This window comes from Anabrus simplex, chromosome 12 (genome assembly GCF_040414725.1).
Source record: "Anabrus simplex isolate iqAnaSimp1 chromosome 12, ASM4041472v1, whole genome shotgun sequence".
In the NCBI taxonomy this organism is placed as follows: domain Eukaryota; kingdom Metazoa; phylum Arthropoda; class Insecta; order Orthoptera; family Tettigoniidae; genus Anabrus; species Anabrus simplex.
The window spans coordinates 58,602,410-58,623,951 of record NC_090276.1 but is presented as its reverse complement, the minus strand read 5'-3'; the positions used below and the strand labels follow the sequence as shown (position 1 = coordinate 58,623,951).

General features: G+C 41.4%; 1 protein-coding gene across 5 annotated transcripts in view; it reads right to left on the bottom strand.

Moving 5' to 3' along the window:
• The window catches only part of Hex-A (Hexokinase A), a 433,593-nt gene that overhangs the window by 31,527 nt on the left and 380,524 nt on the right, over nt 1–21,542 (bottom strand). For all 5 annotated transcript variants that reach the window (XM_067156505.2, XM_067156503.2, XM_067156502.2 and 2 more), the window contains exon 2: nt 5,276–5,438. In XM_067156505.2, the coding sequence (XP_067012606.2) occupies nt 5,276–5,438 (163 nt within the window). The remainder of the gene's footprint in view (nt 1–5,275; nt 5,439–21,542) is intronic.

Here is a 21,542-nt window from a genome sequence, read left to right as displayed (position 1 = left end):
TTGTGAAATTCGTTTGTAATACTGTTTCCTTGTATTATGGCTCTCAGCACGACGGCGACCTAGAAGTACAGGGAAAGGAGGCTAAGGTAACAAGTAATAATACGAATGGTGATACAATCAGAGAACGGCAATGCTAAACAGACCTTCAATCATAATGGGTAAACCGGTAACAGTGGATGTGCGGATTACCTCGCACGTATCTTACCGTGCTGTACGTTGATTCTACCTGCTACAGCAACCAGTCTGAAAATGCTCTTCAGTTTAAGAAAGGATGGTATGGCGGCTGTTATCGTAAGGGGAAGTGCAACAAACCACTCCCCAAAAGAAAAAAAAACCCTAACCCCCTAAAAATTCGAACAACTGCAATCGTTATGAAGTTTTCTGGATACAGTTAACTCTGTTATAATGAACATTCGGCTATAGTGAACCTAAACGTACATTTTCTAAAATAATGTATTTTCTTCTGCATAAACTTGATTTACAGAAGAAAAACGTTCGTCTTAATTTTTTGCCTAAAATTAAGAACAGCCCTGAAGGAGGTTTTCCCATTTTCACACCAGTCAAATGCTGGGACTGTACATTAATTAAGGCCATGCCATTTCCTTCCCAATCCTAGCCTTTTCGTATACTTCTGTCGCCGAAATGAACTAGCAAAAAGGACCTAAAAGCTTCAACAATCCTCCAGTAACCAGCTCTGTGGGGTCGTTTAAATCCATCTACTGTATCTCATCTTTAAATCATTAGAAACCGAGTCTCATGAGATATATTGTTGTAGTGGTTGAGTGTTGTGTTATATTATTATTGTTATTAAATTATTTTTTAATGCTGTACATCAATCGTAACTGCAGCGGTTATTGTAAGATAGATGCTAAGACTAACTTCGCCGCAATAAAGGCGTTTATTTAACTATTTATCTAGCCAGAGTTGAATAGGCAAAAACCAATATTCAAAGAGACGTAGCTGGTGGCCTTTCAAATCGAGTGGAGAAGAATTCGGCCGGACAATAATACGTTGCATATCTCTTCACAGTTTCCTTACAATTTTTTAAACCCAGCATACGCATGCTTCATTGAAAGGAGAGCTCTTCTTGAGGTTTCTTTCCTTTTTTTCTCTCTCTCTCTCATTTTTCCCTTTAAAGAGTCGTGGGAAGACATTGATTCGAGGCCGGATAAATCTTCCTTGCGGCTCCCCCAACACATTCCAGTCCTACCTCAACAATACTGAAAGGCGCGCCTAAGCTCCCGTTCACGTGAGAACATTCTTCTCTTGTCTGTCTGGCCTAAGCTCGAAGCAGGAGAGGAGATACCAGACGGGTCATGTGACGAGGGAGGCTTTCGTATACATCAGGCATGGCACACTGAGCCATCACAATGTTAAAAGAGAGATGTTCCACCTATTCAATTCAATAATAAACTGTTGCACAAATTAATGTCACAACATGTTTAATATGGTTTGGGACCGGTTTCGACACATCTATGTCATCATCAGCCGATAGAAAAAACATGGCAAGAAGTCAACACACACAAAAACATTAAAGGGTAACTGTAACACTTATGACACTTTCTTGAAGAAATTATGCTGCATCCTTTTTTAACCCCAATATCTACAGCAAGAGTGCTCAAGAACATCACACTGCTTATGATCTCTACAAAAAATTATCTTCATGGAAAAGTGCTACATGAACTTCGATCATTAATTTCTTCAAGAAAGTGTCATAAGTGTTACAATTACCCTTTAATGTTTTTTGTGTGTTGGCTTTTTGCCATGTTTTTTCTATCGGCTGATGGTGACATAGATATGAGTCGAAACTGGTCCTAAACCATATTAAACATGTTGTGACATTAATTTGTGCAACAGTTTATTATTGTATTGAATAGGTGGAACATCTCTCTTTTTAGAATTGTGATTCTCAGTTCAATACGGGATCAATTATGAAGTATTTAACTTTAAACTGAGCCATAGTAGAGAGGCGGATTTATAACAGACCCACTAGGCGGAGACAAATTGAATCTAATAGTATTTTTTGTTAATGCCTACAATAATATTCTTGTACGCTTTAAATTATTACAATTAAACGTTAATACTTCACTTTTTCGATATTTAATCTTAAAATAACACCTGCGTGGTCTTACTTCCCTAACAGCTAAAGAACATACACTTATGTTGATAAAAACCAGAATACCTTGAAAGACTAGAGGTAGGAAGTTCATATTCACAGGACATGTGCACTAGTATGTTCTGGAGAAATGGCTAGCATTTAAACTATGTCGGCCCTCAGGTTCAAGGTCCACATCGATACCTCGGAGCACCACCTCCGACTGGTAAAATGTGCCTGCGGCTCTCGTTGTCGCTATAAACCGAAGGTAATGGATCAGTGTGACTTGAGCAGACGTGCAGGAACAGACGTATGCGAGAACCGTACCGTCAAATGAGTGAGTTTGAAAGAGGGCGCATTATTGGCATGAGAGAACGTGGTGCATCCATCCGGGAAATTGCTGCTCGCGTGGGACGAAGTGTGTCGGCAGTGCAAGGGGTGTGTACAGAATGGTCCATAGAAGGCCGTAGAACAGGACAAGATGAGTCTGGTCGCAAAACCCAGACCAACCCCCCGAGAAGATAGACACCTCATTCGAATGGCATTGCAGGACAGATCTGCGTCCTCCTCGGCTCTGGCGCAACAGTGTAACACATCGTACACTATCAAGAGTGACAGTCCGTCGTCGTTTATTACGGTCTGGGTTACCGGCGCGTCGTCCATTTCTCCGCCTACCATTGACTAATGTGCAAATAAAACATACCAGACTGCAATGGTGTACGGAACGACGTCACTGGGGACAGGAATGGCAGCAAATAGTGTTTTCGGACGAATCCAGGTTCTGTTTGTTTGAAAATGATGTCCGCATTTTGGTTCGCCGCAGACAGGGGTAGAGGTATCACATGGACTGTATTCGCACAAGCCATACAGCGCCAACCCAAGGCCTTATGGTGTGCAGTGTTATTGGGTACAACCACAAATCACAGTTGGTGCGTGTCCAGGACACTGTGACCAGTTTGACCTACGCGAATGACATCCTGCGACCCGTAGCCATACCCTTTCTGCACGACACCCCAGACGCCATATTTCAGCAGTACAATGCGCGACCACATGTTGCTGCACGAACATGTGCCTTTTTGTTGCGACAGGATGTCAGACTGTTGCTCTGGCCCGTCCGATCACCGGACTTGTGTGGGATATGGTAAAACGACAGGTGCGGCGCTATGACCCAATGCCTACCACCAAAGATGAACTGTGGAACCAGGTGAATGCAGCATGGATGGCTATACCCCCGGACGCCATTCGCGCCTTATATGCGTCGATGCCATCACGCATGGAACAAGTTATTAGTGCCTATTATGCAACATGCAGAACCTAGGTGACTGAAATGATAATCGTTTCTTCAAAACATACAAATGAACATTTCCTGTGAGTATGAACTTCCTATCTCTAGTCTTTCAAGGTGTTCTGTTTTTTATGAACATGAGTGTATATTTAATACCTGTAATTCTGAACCCACTTCAGTATAACATTTGAGTTTCTCAAGATATCGCTACTGACTAAGCGGCTGTTCTGACTTACAGACTGTTCAGCAGAACGCTCGTTTTCGAATTTTACAAGGCTGAAGTCTTACCTTTGCTCTACAATGTCAAATGAGAAAATGAACTGATTGTTCGTTCTCTCTATCAAAGCCGACCTCCTGGTTGACAGATAACCATTTCATCTATGAGAATTTGATCGACGAGTATTAGCTTTGCGGGGCCTAAGGAAACTTATTTTCATACCCTTCATTCACGTTTCTTTTCTTTTGCCGATACCATTTTTCGAAGGGCCGGACCTCTTCCTCTCACCCCCCACCCTCCCTCTCTTATTAGTGTTGGTACTCTTCTATCTAGTCCAGAAAATATAACTTGCGACTTGAAAGTTCATCGATCAGCTGGCATCAACACGCTGGTCACACCAGCTGAAGAAGGTTTCGAGTAATCTTCCGATTTAAATCGACCTATCGAATCTGTTTCTCTTGGTCGGTAACTCGGCACTAAGAAAAATGAGTAAATAAGTAAAATGATTAGAGATAGGGAATGCAATTACCACCTTGACATCTTGATCACAAATAAAATAGCGTAATCAATTTTTCTATAAACATGTCAGCCCGAAAAGTTATAACCGGACAGTGCATAATTGCCGTAAATTGTAAGATCGTGATGTTTTATTGACTACAACTAAGAGTACTCCTTAATTTTTTCAGAAATAAAGCATTGATTGACATTATTGACATGATACTGTATCGGCAATAGCTCTATCGTCGGGTCATTATGTCATGTTCCAAGATGCTCGAACTCTCGCCCACACTAGACACTACAGGTCCAGCATCATACGGGAAGCTGTGGAAATACGTAGAAATCGTAACAATTTCAACAGGGACACTGACTATCAATTAAGTAATACCTGGTTGCCAGCCATTAAGGATTTACGTAGGTAGTTCCCTCCCCTGTCCCTACACTATTGTTATTTCGTCTCGGTGTTTTCCAAATTCGTACGTTCCTCATCGCCAGATGTTTCATTCCAGGCTTGTGTTAATGTCATACACCTGTCATGCCATATGTTACATACACATGTTATGTGACCCTCTTAGACTGATTCTGATGGTTCGATCAGCTTCCGCTTCGAACGCTAGCGCTGTACCACGTCCGGGGAGCCATCTGGTGACGAAGGAACGTACCATTTCCACTTCCATTATAACGTATAAATTCAAACTTCATTGTTTAAGAAGTTCTTCTGATGACGCAGAGCACAGTTCTCTGCGAAACGTAAAGAATTTCACCTTATTTTCTTGACACGGCATAAGCCCAAAAGCCTATACAGTATCATGTCTGTAAGTACGGGCCGTGAAAGCATCAATGGCAACATTATTATTATTATTATTATTATTATTATTATTATTATTACTTTTGTTTATGGGAGGAACAATGTACCTTTCGTTGTTATTAATTTCGTCTGTGATAGGAGATCTAGCAGACGATAGTTTTAATGTTTCAACGGTTCCAATATAAGAATCGTAAAAGCAGAAGCAACAGAAGTCGTTGGTTCACTTAGTTCATTCACAGTCGGGTGCAAACTGCACACTGAAAGGCATAATGATTATGTATGTGAATGTTAAAACGAACTTCACAGTGAAAGACTCGCAATCGTGTCTCCACTTCCTCATGAACTTGCCTGCGATTTAGATTGAGCACGTACCTTTTCCATTAGGTAAGTCCTGGACGTAGGTAACGAAGCACTTGACGATGCTGGTAGCATGCGTTTCCTTGCCGAGTCCGAGGTTAATGTCCTCTAGGAGCCGTTTCATTGCTTCCCGCAGCTGGTCGTCTGACAAAATCAGCTGCTTGCATTGCTCGCGGATCTGAAATACACAAATCAATAATATTAGGAAGGATACTATAAAGTCTACTAAGGATAAAGTTGAGAATACATGCACAAGTGCAGAGCCTACTTCCTTAATTGTATGCAATCTATCAAACTGTGCCTCAGAAATTCCACAATGTGGAGAGAACCGACGTTATATTCCTCCCGATGCGCGGTGGAAGAGTTCTAGATCAGTGGGGTCGTCTTAAGGGTTGCGCAAATTTATTATTTTTAATTTCTAATTTTTTTTGAGCAGTTCAAAAATGAGTTAAGCCTGCTTATTTTAAATAAAATATTGTTGTGATTTAGTGATTTTCTACCACTACACAGAGTCTCCTTTCCGAACTATTCATTCTAAAATATGTCAGTTTGTACCTTCCACTGACTTGGCATGTAAAAATCCTTACTTACTGTATGCTGCATAGTTTTTTTTTTCAGTAGCAGTACATAATTATATAGTAAAATAGCAATTGTTGCATTAATAATACTCATATATATCATTGCTAGGCAATGAAAACATCGTAATTCCACTGACGAGAAAACCACGTTTCTCCACCTGTGTTGTGAAGGCTTGCCGTATTGCCTGAGAAGGGAACAGAAATCTCCTATGGACGAATGACTGGGCTATCATTAAGCAAAGAAACTACCAAGAACAGTTCTCCGGCCGTTGGTGACCATTCAGTTTTGAACATCTTCTGTAAACTTTACTCCGAAGGAGTAACGAGGTTTCCTTTATCCAGCGACGATATACACTATATACAATATATAATCGTTATTATTGGGGAACAGGATGGTGTAGTGGCTGAGCTTCCTGTCCGTCATCCCGGAGACAGTGATTTGATTTCTGGTGTTGCTGGTGGGATTTTCAGTTGCCAGGCTCCTCACTTTCACCTATACTATCCGACCTCCCTTGGTCAACACTTGTTCTCTTCCAACCCTGACGGTATTAGAGCACTCGAGGGCTAAGGAGTCTTTCATTTTCACGCCCTCCGTGGCCCTTTTTTTCCTTTCGCCGATATCTTCAATTTTTGAAATGTCGGACCCATTCATTTTTTCTCTCTGGTTAGTGTTATACAGAGGATGGTTGCCTAAATGTACTTCCTCTTAAAACAATCACCACTACTACTAGGTCTATTACGTCCAACATCAACATCTTCCAAAAATATGTCTTTCCGTCCACCAAAATGGCGTCGGACTTTCATATGACGTACTCTGGTTACCTGTTTACGGTCTAGGTTTTTTGTCCACGTAAATCCGTGGGCGGTAAATTGCTTACGCTTATTCCAGATAGACCGCGAGTCCAAAAACACATTTCCTATTAACAGCGGCACCTTGTTTAGTGTGAGAGAAACCATAAACACAGAGAAATATCAAAGCGTCCCCGCCAAACTCTCTCGTTCACTTCCTGGTTTCACTATCTTCATCTTCCCGATAAAGGAAACCAGACCCCACCCTGGAGCCACGGGAAGTGTTATAGCAGGTCTTCAAGCCAGATAGCAGAAAACACTCACCACATAAGGTGGTGTTTCTAGCAAGAGTACAAACCAAAGCGATCTGTTACGAATGTAATGCCTCAAACATGACCATCTTCTCTCGCAATTCGGGAATGTTATCTTCTCTGTTCCCGATTTATATTCGATGCATATAAATAATAGCGTTGTTTGGTGGTGTATAGACTGTATCAATAGGCTGTATTAGACTGTTATCACAGAACAGATAAAGGAAAAGAGATGGTATGGGCATATTGTACGGAAGGAGGAATCAGAGATCGTGAAGAGATCATGGGATCAAATGATCAAAGGAAAGACATCAAGATGATGTGGAGGGGCAGGATCGTGGATGACCTAAGGGAAAAAGCATGCGGGAATCGAAAATGGAGAAAGCTCATTGCTGCAACTGACCCCTAAATGGGATATGGTGGAGAAGAATGTAGCTAGAAGCCGTAATAGTAGCACGTGGATATAGGTTATGAGTAGAGCCCGGATTTCCATGCAAATTCATGTTCCTAAATAGCCTAAGCTGGTTACACTTCTCAAACTTGGCAAATATTCGTTTTATGACTAATCAATTCCAAATAACCGTACTTTTTCCGTGCATGTTTTAACCTTTTTGGGAGAAAATTCATGCATAATGCATATTTTGGAAATTTTGGATTTAATATCAAATAATTAATTGGACACTTATAATGGATTGTATGACTTTCCTTCTGACTTTGACGCATATAACTTGCATGATAGTCTCTTTTTTGAACATTGGTTTGCAGAATTTGGGACCGTACGTCCACGTTATTTGTCTATCATTGAGAAAGAAAGAAAATGTATTCCTGGCATACTACAGGTCCTATAATCCAGTTAGCTAAGCACTTTCTGATCTGTTGCTTGAGTAAACATTGACATAAACGGGTAAACCCCGCGTCGACCGCTCTAATCCTTAGAAATGTGTCCCAGTAAAAACTGAACCCTACATTTTGCATTACTAATTGACGGCTATTACTTTTTTTCGTCTGTGTTAGACGAAGAAATCAAACCTTGAATCACTCTTCTGTGACGCCGCGTTACTGAGATAGTAGCTTACAAACCTTGGTTTCGCACTGAATCCTGTTTTGTTTTCTAGGAATTTCCTGCCACGAACTCCGAACTCTCACTGATCACACGTCTGAGGTCAAAATAATTGAGAAAACTTGGGAATTGGAAAGCAGCTTCAAATTGTAATCTAGTGTTGGACTGTGCTGTGAAGTGTTGGTGTCATGCTACCTATTAAAAGTCTAGGAAGAAACCTCGTGTCTAAATGGACTGAGGGAAAGGAATTTGAAAGTTTTTTTTAAAGAGATAACTTCAGGTATACTTCGTCCTAAATGTCTTCATTTAAGTATGAACCTGTCACTTTTTGTGACGTAGAAAGATCATTTTCTGTGTTCAGGAATGTTCTGTCAGATAAATGAATGAACTTAAATGAAAAAAATGTGCAGAAATTAGTTGTCGTACAGTGTTTCAAAAGGAAATAAAAATATAACAATGTGGAACTGAATTTTGATCGTGCATATTGTCTAGTTTATTGTGCATGTTCCGTCATTTGAGATTTGATAGTGCATGGAAATCCGGGCTCTAGTTATGAGTGTAAGGAAAGGGTTCAAAACTGCCCTAAAGAAAGTGCGTATTCACTGAAGATTATTTATGGAAACCGTTTCCTTTCGTGAAAACCATTACTAATAATGCATGGTTTCTATTATAATTTTTAAAAACCTCTTAAGGTGTTTCGTGTTTCCGCGCTTCCTCTAGGGGCCTATGACGTACGCCTGTGTTAATATAATAATAATAATAATAATAATAATAATAATAATAATAATAATAATAATAATAATAATAATAATAATAATATATTATTATTACTACCTCCTGTGGGTGGGGGCGGTAGAATAACACTCATGGCAGACCCTGCCTGTCGTAAAACGCGACTAAAAGGGCCTAAGGGCTGTTAGCTTAAGGAGCGTGGGTTGGCGCCCACGGGCCCTTTAACCGAGTCCTGGCATTGCTTCCGCTTGCTTGTGCCAGACTCCTCACTTCCATTTATCCTATCAGACTTCCCTTGGTCAACTCTTGTTCTTTTCCGACCCCGACGGTATAGGATATCGAGGCGAGTGTCATTTTCACGCCCTTCGTGGTCTTTGTCTTTCTTCGGCAGATACCTTCATTTTTTAAAGTATCGGGCCCCTTCCATTTTCTCTTCTGATTAGCGTTAATAGAGAATGGTTGCCCACTAGGCCATTATTCAGGTTATACATTTCAGGCCAGTTATTGGAAACATCTTCCTTCATAGAATACTTGATGACAACTTATAATCTGACACCAACCCCAACTACCGAAAGGTTCCTGGTCGAACGACTCCAAAAATATTATAATAATAAATATAAATAAATAAATAAATAAATAAATAAATAAATAAATAAATGCAGAAATAGACCCAGAATTCTTTAATACTCCCGCCATGAATGATGAATGGAAATCAGCCAATTTTGAGATACGTCACCTCTATACGAGAGGAGCAATTCACGGCTTTCATCACTGTATTTGTAATAAGAAAGGTTTTCACCAGGTATCCAGCAACTGTGTTTGTGAAATCTGCTGCTCACATTGTTCACTATAGCACCTGTTCGACTACACAAATTGAACACTTCCCTTTCTCATTAAGCTAAAGGTGAAACCTTGTACTGACAGTGAATTTCTCTATTTTTAAAATCGTATGTACACATTGTGTTTAATATTAAATATTAGAACGAATCGCGCAGGAACTCTTGCTTTATGCAGGCCCCAAGATCCCCGAATGAAATTAGCGGGATGGTGGATATATTTCACTCGTCAGATAGTGAGATTCGTAGACATCTTATGCACGCCTCAGACAGTTGCTTGTATCTTTTTCTGCGTATTTGGTAATTGCAAGTTATATTTCCTCCTTTTATCTATTGGTCATTTCAAATGTATAATCACTTTCCTGTTTTCATGTTCCTTTCTTCCCTATGCGTTTTGTAAATAGGTACCAGTATATATTGCTAAGTTATTATTATTATTATTATTATTATTATTATTATTATTATTATTATTTGAATGTATTATATCATCTGTAATTGCAGCATTAATGACTCTTGATGATAAATAAACATATCAAATCAAATCAAATCAAATCAAATCAAATCAAATCAAATCAAATCAAATCAAATCAAATCAAATCAAATCAAATCAAATCAAATCAAATAATCTGTATTGAACCTTCGTGTTCTACTATTGGGATATTTACGAAAGACTGCTGCACCTTCGCGAATTATTATGTGTGTGTATGGGGGGGATCGGGATGAGCATTCAACAATCCCCTTATTTTCAGATACGCTAGGGCAGTGCTCAGTGAAACACTTTAACAAGCTGAGCTCATATAGCCAAGTGGACATGTAGACGCCTGAACTCCCAACTCTGGCGGGAATACTAATCGATACGGCCAGACGGAACGACAGAGAAAGCACTAATTTTCAACCGCTGAAGCATAAACAGACTGCTGTTGTGGATCCCGTTCGACCTGGCCATTTCATAAATGATCAGACTTAACTAAACGTACGAACGGAGTTTATATATATAAAAGGATTGCCGAATCATGTTTTCTGATGAAAGAGCGCTAACCTTCTGACCCCAAGTTCCCAGGTTCGCGCCCGATACAGACGGGATGTCTCGCTGTTGGACTGGGCGGTGGAATACATTCACAGTATATTTTCCCCCTGTGGGTGGGGTCGGTAGAATACACCCACGGTATCCCCTCCCTGTCGTAAGAGGCGACTAAAAGGGGCCCCAGGGACTCTGAATTTTGGAGCGTGGGTTGGCGACCATAAGACCCTTAGCTGAGTCCTGGCTTTGCTTCCACTTGTGCCAGGCTCTTCACTTTCATCTATCGTATCCGACCTCCCTTGGTCAACTATTGTTCTTTTCCTACTCCGACGGTATTAGGTTGCGAGGCCTAGGGAGTGGTTTTTTTTTTTTTTTTTTTGCTAGTGGCTTTACGACGCACCGACACAGATAGGTCTTACGGCGACGATGGGACAGGGAAGGGCTAGGAGTGGGAAAGAAGCGGCCGTAGCCTTAATTAAGGTACAGCCCCAGCATTTGCCTGGTGTGAAAATGGGAAACCACGGAAAACCATCTTCAGGACTGCCGACAGTGGGATTCGAACCCACTAGCTCCCGGATGCAAGCTCACAGCAGCGCGCCCCTAACCGTACGGCCAACTCGCCCGGTTAGGGAGTGTTTCACGCCCATCGTGGCCCTTGTCTTTCTTTGGCCGATACCTTCATTTTTCGAAGTGTCGACCCCTTCCATATTTTCCCTCTGATTAGTATTAATAGAGGATGGTTGCCTGGTTGTACTTCCTCTTAAAACCATAATCACCACCACTACCACCTCTCGTGAATCGCTCTGTTTTAGGAGTAAGGTTGTACATTAAATCATAAGACAGAACAATTCGAAGGGTCACAGCAAGCACACAATATTGTGATTTTAGGGACACTAATGGTCAGTCTACACATTTCTTCGTTTCCGTAGGGTCAGTAACCTGTTATCGCATTCCAGAGAAATAGCTAACCACTACGATGCAAACAATTTGCAACCTTCCATTGTGTGCTCTTTCAGCGAGTATTTACGTCTGTAGTACTACTACTTCCCACGATCCTCCTCAACACAAAACTGCATAGCAGAATGCCATAGTAACATAGCACACACAGCCGGTACAATCCGGTTATGCTAAGCAGATGGCTTACAAACTAATGGAAATTAAAATGTATCGTATGATGCCTACCCACGCAGTCCGTTGATATGCTGACGTCCATTCTATATATGTTAGCAAGCAATTATTAACTGAAAGCTTTTATCATGCTTACAGGTATGTTTGCACAGCCTGTTCACTTCACTACATGCTAACAGAAAGCTGACCTTGAATGCACGCATTGCTGCCACGTTGGAGCTGATACAAGTCTTCCGCTCGGGCAAAGCTGTCTGTCTTATCTCAGTCTTAACAACTGCCATGTTACTTATGGTCCGTTAATGTTTCAAAAGAAGCGGTAAAGAAAGTATTTGACCGATTGTCGTTTTAAAGGACAAACACAACGGTTATTCTTAATAGCCGATTAGTGGAATCAGAAGCACCTATATACTGGCAAATTTATCGCGCCACCAATAACAGTTCAGGGCAAGCATGTGACGATACATTGAGCAAGGCTTTCCTAACTGTAATGCCTAGTTTCAACAAACGTTCTTGAATTAATAGTGGCATTGTAAACGAGGTCACACATTTCACGGCCAGAGCTACAAGACTGAACATGAATGAATTGAAATATGTCTGTCGAAGTATGAAAAAGTTGTGGAAAGAAAAGTAAAATAGAAAAATACTGTACCATAGTCTTAGGTTCTAATCGGCCTATAATTGGCCAAATTCTTTAAAATAAATAATAGACCTCCTCCGTGGTGCAGTGATTAGCTGTCACTCCCGGAGGCCCTAGGTCAATTCCCGGCTCTGCTACGAAATTTGAAAAAAGGTACTAGGGCTGGAACGGGCTCTACTCAGCCTCAGGAGTCAACTGAGTACGCGGAGGTCGATTCCCACTTCAGCCATCCTCGAAGTGGTTTTCCGTGGTTTCCCCACTTCTTCCCCCAGCACTTGCTTCCTTGTCGATCCCTTCGAATCTTCCAATCCCTTGTTCAGCGTAGCAGGTGAGACAGCCTGGGCGAGGTATTCGTCCTCCTCCCCAGTTTTATCCCCGACCCACGGAAGGTACACGGATAAAGAAAGAAAGAAAGAAAGAAAGACTAATCGTCGTCGGCCGGTATTCGTATCAGAGTTTTCGTTTCTCGTTTGCAGTCCCGTAATCCTTACTCCACACGACGAAGGTGGCGCTGATGGCTTATCAGGCCAATTCTTGCATAAAACATGCGGCCACATATGTTGCATCCGATGGAAGGTGGGGGACGTGGCAGTGTTTGACGTAGCTTCTCTCTCTGGCGAGTTTCCTCTTCCTGTCTTCGACGTTCCTGCTCAAACTGTACAACTGCAGCTGAGATGATAGCACGCCTGCGAGGACGATCCAATGCGACAGTATACCAAGTATTTGGGTTTATATCTGCGCTTCTCATGGTCTGCTTAATTTGGTCTTTATATCGCTTCAGGGGAGCACCACGAGACCTCTTGCCAGTGTTGAGTTCACCATACAGGATTTCATAATAATAATAATAATAATAATAATAATAATAATAATAATAATAATAATAATAATAATAATAATAATAATAATAATAATAATACACCGTCTCTGTGGTGTAGTGGTTAGTGTGATTAGCTGCCACCCCCGGAGGCCTGGATTCGATTCCCGGCTGTGCCACGAAATTTGAAAAGTGGTACGAGGGCTGGAACGGGGTCCACTCAGCCTCGGGAGGTCAACTGAGTAGAGGGGGGTTCGATTCCCACCTCAGCCATCCTCGAAGTGTTTTTCCGTGGTTACCTACTTCTCCTCCAGGGAAATGCCGGGATGGTACCTAACTTAAGGCCACTGTCGCTTCCTGCCCTCTTCCTTGTCTATCCCTTCCAATCTTCCAATCCCAACCACAAGGCCCCTGTTCAGCACTGCAGGTGAGACAGCCTAGGCGAGGAATTGGCCCCCCTCTCCAGTTTTATCGTCCGACCTATGGAGGGTACACGGATTAAGAAAGAAAGCAAAAGAAAAAGAAAGAACAATATAATAATAATAATAATAATAATAATAATAATAATAATAATGTCTACCCCCTTAATGCCGTTTCTCGATGCAAGGTCGGATGAGATGAATGTATACAGCGTGTTTTTACGTCCGGATACTCTTCCTGGCGCTAACAATGTTTACGTCGCACTGACACAGGTAAGTCTTATGACGTTGATGGGATAAGAAAGGGCTAGGAATGGGATGGAAGCGACCGACTTAAGGTATAGCCCCAGCATTTGTCTAGTGTGAAAATGGGAAACCACGAATTACTATCTTGAGGGCTCGATGGTGGTATATTATAAAGATCATATTGGTACAGGCTAACCGCAGACGACACAAAACATAACCATCATGCTTTCTCAGAATCCAGTTTCCACGAACACAAGTCATGTAATGTCATGGTACGCCATGTGCCTAAAATTATTAAGAATCATTACGCCACATCCGCTGGAAGATAACCACGGCCAACAAAAAAGGAGCCGCACGTAGAAAAGCCATTGTGCCGAGGGCTATGTCGCGACACTGAACGCATGTGCAGGCGAACTCACGTGGTCATGTTTCGAAACGAACATGAGTACTATTATCAGCGACAGAGTCCAGGTGGCTAGGAGATAAATGAGCGGCCAGTGAAAATGTTCCGGCAATGTCTGAACGAGGGCGCCTTCTTATCGCGAAAAAATACTAGTCATCGTTGTAGTACACTAAGTTGGGCGAATCTATTATCGCCCATTAATATGCAAAGATACGTGCATAACAAGTTCATTACAGACATCGTCTTTTGATAGAACAGTAAGGCAGGTTCCCAAACAATTCACTAGTAGCCTATGTATGAAGAAGAAAAGATACACTCTACATTACATTACAAACGCACAAACACATATGGTGTTAAAACTTTGGAAGAAAGACGTAAAACCTCCATGATGTTATTTTTGTATAAAATACTGAATAGTAAAATTAATGATGAGGAGTTACTTTGAAGTATACCATTTTACGTTCCTCGGAACTCTGGCAGGTTCAAAAATTTATTTTACATTAAGAAATGGCACACGGAAGTCCATAAGATTTCTCCTCTTAATATAATTCTGAAACTTTCTTCTTCTTTCCGATGATGTCTGTTAAGGACCACGTGCCAATTTCAATTCAGTTCTTCATACTTTGTTGTTTTCTCTTCCGTTCCTTCCAATATTCTTTCATCCTTTCACTATGCTGTTTCCTTCTGTCCTCGGACCACTTCGCACCAGGCTTCTTGTTCAATCTTCCTTGGAATCCTTCCATCCATACTACCCTGTTTCTAAAAATTTCTCTATCCATAGTTTCTTCTTTTCTTATATTATTTCTTTCTGAATCTTTCTTTATTTCTCGAATCCAGCTAGTTGTTGCCTTTTTGTCCCAAAGGTACTTGAAAATCCCTTTTGTTAATCTGGAATCATCCATTCTGTAAATATGTAATAAGTTAAATACATATAATTTGGATTTTTCACGAGTCAAATCAACTTTACGTTGGCGTGTGATACTTTCCTATAATACACATACTCTTGAATATTATCTCCGTTTTATGTGCATGTCTGGTTTCATTCTTCTCGTTGTTCTTTTATTTCTCTTCTTCTATTTGAATACACAGTTTTTAAATGAGCTACAAATTAAACACTTCATTTTTATTTTTAGAATAATATTTTGCATAATGTGTCATGTTTACCTCGTACTCCCTTTTAAGACTATGGCTGTACAATTTGACTGCATAGCTGAATGTGTTACTTTGTGTTAGGCACCACTGTAAAATAATTATTGCAGTAACTATATATTTTTATAGCATTACCAACCTTCTCTTGTTTGGGTAGTTCATTGCATTCTTTGTCCGGCTCCATGGCTAAATGGTTAGCGTGCTGGTCTCTGGCCACGGGAGTCCCGGGTTCAATTCCGGCAGGGTCTGGAATTTTAACCTTAATTGGTTAATTTCGCTGGCATGGGGGCTGGGTGTATGTGTCGTCTTCATCATTTCATCCTCATCGCGACGCGCAGGTCGCCTACCGGCGTCAAATCAAAAGACCTGCATCTGGCGAGCCGAACTTGTCCTCGGGCACTCCCGGCACTGAAAGCCATGCGCCATTTCATTTCATTTACCGCCTAACAATACAGATGCTAATCATCATTTTGTAACTATAAACTCCCCGCCGGCCAATCGGTCGGTCCTGTTTACGATACTGCCGACGATGGTGTCCGGACATTTTGTACCACGGACATTTCGTACCACTTGATTTTTGAGGACATTCTGTACCACCTAGATCGTTATCTACCTGCGAACGGTTTTCCCGTAATCCCCGAATATTTACACCAGGACAATCCATACCACTTGATGTCAAATTGGAATTCCATTTCCACGCCAGCGAGCGTAATGAGCCTGACAGATACACTTTAGAAGTCAGAAGCAAAAATAATTTACAACATTTGCTGAATAAAACTTCTGTTATTTTATTAATTGCCCTTTAAACTATACTTATCACTTATGTTTACATAAATATTAGCCTATCATAAGAAAGTCGATTCTTTGAAGTACAAATCCTGAAGCGAAACAATACAATGGAAATATACATCGTGTTCGGGCGTAATGTGCCTGACGAGCACAAGGATGGATAATACAACGTATTACAATATTGTGCATATTTGTAATCTACTGCATTATTTTGATCATCAAGTAAATAAAATAAAAGATTCTGATGAACTGGCCGATATGGGCTTGAAGGTCACGTGAGAAAAAAAAACTACTGAAAGGTGGAAGTAACTAGGTCCCCGCTAATGACGAATACGGGATAAGAATGAGCACGTGTGCCAGTCAGATCACTTGCGCCCGACGGTAAGTAAACATCAGCAGTGGTCACATCGTGCGGAGGCTTCTGCGACAGTAGTGGACAATGAATATGCAAATGAATACATTCACTAGGATATCGTTTTTAATTTGCAATACTTCCCGCTCTTTCAAATGGTACAGAATGTCCTCTCCTAAATAGTTGAAGGTTTAAGCTGACACTTCTCAGGTAATCAGCCGGTCAAGTGGTACGAAATGTCCGGTGGTACGAAATGTCCTAGAACCGCCGACGATACGGCCCGTGATTTGTTTCTTGAATGGAAGAGACATGACATGACATCCATCACCAGCCAGTGTGTGAGGGGTGTGGTGAAAGTGCGACGGAATGATGAGGGAATGAGTTCGAAAGTTCATTGAAGGTCGTCAACATGTACATGACGGAGCGAGCGACCGTCCGTCGTCACAGATGATTTGGTGTGTGCCGGTTGAAGCAAACGTTCGTGACGACAGACGGTACACAATTTCATCACTCTCTTTGCTTTGGGCGGCTTTCATCATAGCCGCCGTCGTTCTACGGCGAAGGCATGCAAAAATTGGTGCCCCGTTATGACACGAGCTTTAATAGTGGTGGTGAATATTCTTTGGATGTTATGACACGAGCTTTAATAGTGGTGGTGAATATTCTTTGGATGTTATGACACGTGCTTTAATAGTGGTGGTGAATATTCTTTGGATGTTATGACACGTGCTTTAATAGTGGTGGTGAATATTCTTTGGATGTTAAGACATGTGCTTTAATAGTGGTGGTGAATATTCTTTGGATGTTAAGACATGTGCTTTAATAGTGGTGGTGAATATTCTTTGGATATCTCGAACCTCCATTACTCGACTTTTCAGTATCTCAAAGTAACTTCAATTTCCCGGCCGTTTGTCCTATTCTTGTATATATTTCTCTATTACTCGAAATTCGGTTACACGAATTTCTCGATTTCTCGAAGCAAACATTTCCTCCCTTGAAGCAAAAAATACTCTAACTCGAATTTTTCGCAACATTGACTTTGCAATACGGCATTTGCGGTTTGTGAGGAAGAGTTAACAAGTAAAGAACGGGTTACAGTGGTACTGGGAGCCAATATGACGGGAATCGAGAAACTAAAACTTCTAATGATCGGAAAATCGGCCAAGCCTCGCTGTTTCTCTCGGGTGTGAATTAATTATCGGTCACGTACGAAAACAACCCCCTAAATCGCGGATGACAAGCTCCATTTACGAATCTCGGCTGCGTGGTATTGACGAGAAGGTGCAACGTGAAGGGAGGAAAGGTTAACAGTAACAAACAGAAGAGACTAACGGATTTTTTTCAAAAAATTTTAACGGAGGTAAGTTTCTTGTTTCATTACTGTATCCTGTCTTCTAAAAAGTTACTGTAATAAGGGTTATGATTAAAGTGATGCCGTAAAATAGAGTTTGTTTGTATACTTTTGAATACTTATAAAAGTAATGTATTCAGTATAAGCCCGTAGATACATATGATTCAATTATGTGCTATACATGCTCAAAAACGGTAATCTCTATATCTAGAAATTTCGATAACTCGAAATAAAATTTACCTCCCGAGGGGATTCGTGATATCGAGGTTCCACTTTAGTTTCAAGTGTGTAGAATCCAGAGAAAATAAAGCATTTTCAAAATTATGTTGATATTTTAAAAAACGGGTCTCGGTTGTATATGTATAGATTTTTGTTAATGTCCAGTGAGCGTTTTCAAACATAGTTAATAGTAAGACGCGACTAATAGGGGCCCCAGGGGTTGTGAACTTTGGGGCGTGGGTTGGCGACCACGGGGCCCTTAGATGAGCCCTGGCAATGCTTCCACTTACTTGTGCCAGGCTTCCCACTTTTATCTATCCTATCCGACCCCCCTTGCTCAACTCTTGCTCTTTTCCTACCCCGGCGATATTAGGTATCGAGGCCTAGGGAGTCTCATTTTCACGCCCATCGTGGCCTTTTTTTCTCTCTGGCCAATATCTCCATGTTTCGAGGTGTCGGATCCTTTCTATTATTCCCTCCGATTAGTGTTATATACAGGATGGTTGCCTAGTTGTATTTCCTCTTAAAACAATAATCACCTCCACCACTCCGAAGAGGAAGCACCAAGGCTAATGTAACCATAAAGTGAAAGTAGAAGGACCTATTTCACTGTTGCAGTATTTTTACACCCATTTCTTGGTACAGGGAAGACCAAAAGTGTACACTATCTTTAGAATGTATCCAAGCTATCAGAACTAGCGAAGAATAAAGATCACAATTTCATGTCATAATGGGACACGCGCAGGAGTTCAGTACCTGTTCGGGGTTCGATCTCCAACCAGTTCAAGGATTTTAATTCTCCCAGTGAAGTTTGGAACGGGGTCCACTCTGCTTCGTACGACCAACTGAAGAGCGGTCTAACATGAGTGCCAGCAGACCCGGTCATTTAGCTGAGGATGTCTTCATGTTCCAGTGTCATCCGGCTTAGAGCCCCGCATAGCCGCGTATGAAGTGGTTGTTTGACGCCTGGCAATGTAGACAAACTACCAAAAACTTCTATGAAGCAGTGTTGTATAAAACTACAGCCGATCTACATGTTCTTTTTTAATTAACGCTATCCGTTTCTAGACACTATTGTAACCATAGCAACCGTCTATGTACACTCGGTCAGTAGCGCCATCTTCTCACTGTGCGCTTTCTTCCTGTAACTAAGAGCTTGAGAAAATCTCGTATAAAGTGAACATTGTTCTACTCCTCAATTCAGAATGAAAATAATTGAACTGGTCGGAAAACTAATACAGTGCCTTGGAATAAGACGAAGGCTCACTGCATCTACACCACAGGACTGAGTAATAATAATAAAAGAATAGCGCAAACAGAAATTAGTCCTCAAAATTCACCAACCAAACACTTTAAGCAAAGAAAAACTAGTGACAGATTGCTTAGCATTTACGGACGACCTAGCAAGATTAATCCGAGTCATATCAACAGTTAAAATCAGACTGAACTCCTGAAAGAAATTGCGGAAAAAGTCGACCTTCAGATATCTCTTGAAAAGACAAGAATACATGACCTGCAACAGACATGCACCAACATTCGTGGAGACAAAATTAAACGAGTATCACAATTTAAGGATCTTGGCGAAACAATTCAGGAAAATGGACTCAAAACAAAAGGCAACGAAATTAGATGCCAAAAGATGGAAACTGCATATCGACTAACCCAAATATCTGTAACATTAAATGTATCTCCAAGGACACAAAAATAAGACATTACATTACATTACGTTACAATACAATACGCTAATTTTGAACAGGAAAGCAGACATTGAAAACAATGAGAAAAAGGGACGCAAAATCATAAGAAAAATTCTAGGCCCAAAACTCACCGACGGACAACACCTTAACTTTAGAGCCAGACAGGAAATCAAACAATACACAAATATTCACAGTGGCGTTAGAAAACGCAGGCTAAGTTTCTATGGACATATTAAATGAATGCATCCAGACAGGCTTACCAAACAGTCAAATTCTATCAAAACAGGAGTAAAGCTAAAACAGATACAATGAAATGGATTAGCGAAATCAAAATCGATTTGAGCGGTTTACTGTCGTTTCCTCATTTTCACACCAGGCTGTGACTGTTAATAAAGCCACGGTCGCCTCCTTCCCACTCCTAGCCCTTTCATATCCCATCGACACCATAAGAATAACTGAGGAAATATCTGAAGGGGCAGACAGCTGCCGCAGTCTAGAAAGCTAAGATTAACGGACGGAAGGATTCGTCAGGCTAATCACGTCACAACGTAACCTGCAGGTATTCGGGGTGAGCAATAGTCGTTTGGTAGGCCAAGATCTAGCAGCGCTGTAGCACAATAGGATTTGTTTGATTTCCTGGGCATGTTATCTCGTTGAAGCCATGGCAAGGCAAGTTTCACGGTAGCTCTCACAGCTGTTCGTCCTATTTAAGGCAGTGATAACATGCAGGCCGCTGAGGTATGGGTGGGTGATGACATGACAACACAACCAGGGTCAGGGTCTGGGAAGTTGTTACTCGCAGCAAGATCAATGGTGCTGCAGCATTGGCACACTCCAGCTGGGAGGAAAGCAATGGCTACTTCATTCCTAATCTTGCCAAGTACAGATACCGGCGGTTGTCGGACATTTCGTACCGCCTAAGTCGTTATCTACCTGCGAATGGTTTTCCCGCAATCCCTAGATATTTCCACCAGGACAATCCGTACCACATGATATCGAATTGGAAATCCATTTCCAGGCCAGCGGGCGTAATAAGCTTAACAGGCTCACTGTAGAAATCAGAAACAAAAATAATTTACAACATTTGCTGAAGAAAACTTCTGTGTTATTTTAATAAGTGTCTTTTAAACTATACTTATCAGTCATGTTTACGTAACTATTATCAGAAGAAAATCGATTTTTGAAGTATAAATCCTGAAACAAAACAATACAACAGAAATATACATTGCGTTCGGGCGCAATGTGCCTGACGACCATAAAGATGAATAATACTAGTATTATAGTGAATTATTACAAACTACTGCATTATCGGTATCCAAACCAAACCAAACCCCATGGCACTACAGCCCTACCAAGCGACCGCTGCTCAGCCCGAAGGCCTGCAGATTGCGAGGTGTCGTGTGGTCAGCACGACGAATCCTCTCGGCCGTTATTCTTGGCTTTAGAGACCGGGGCCACTATCTCACCGTCAGATAGCTCCTCAATTCTAATCACGTAGGTTGAGTGAACCTCGAACCAGCCCTCAGGTCCAGGTAAAAATCCCTGACTTGGCCTGGAATCGAACCCGGGGCCTCCGGGTAAGAGGCATGCGCGCTACCCCTACACCACGGGGCCGGCTTATTTCAGTATCAAGTAAGTTAAATAAAATATTCTGACGAACTCTCCAATATGGGCTTGAAGATCACGCGGAAACAGAAAACTACTGAAAGGTGGAAGTAACCAGGTCCCCGCGAATGAAGAATACGAGAAAG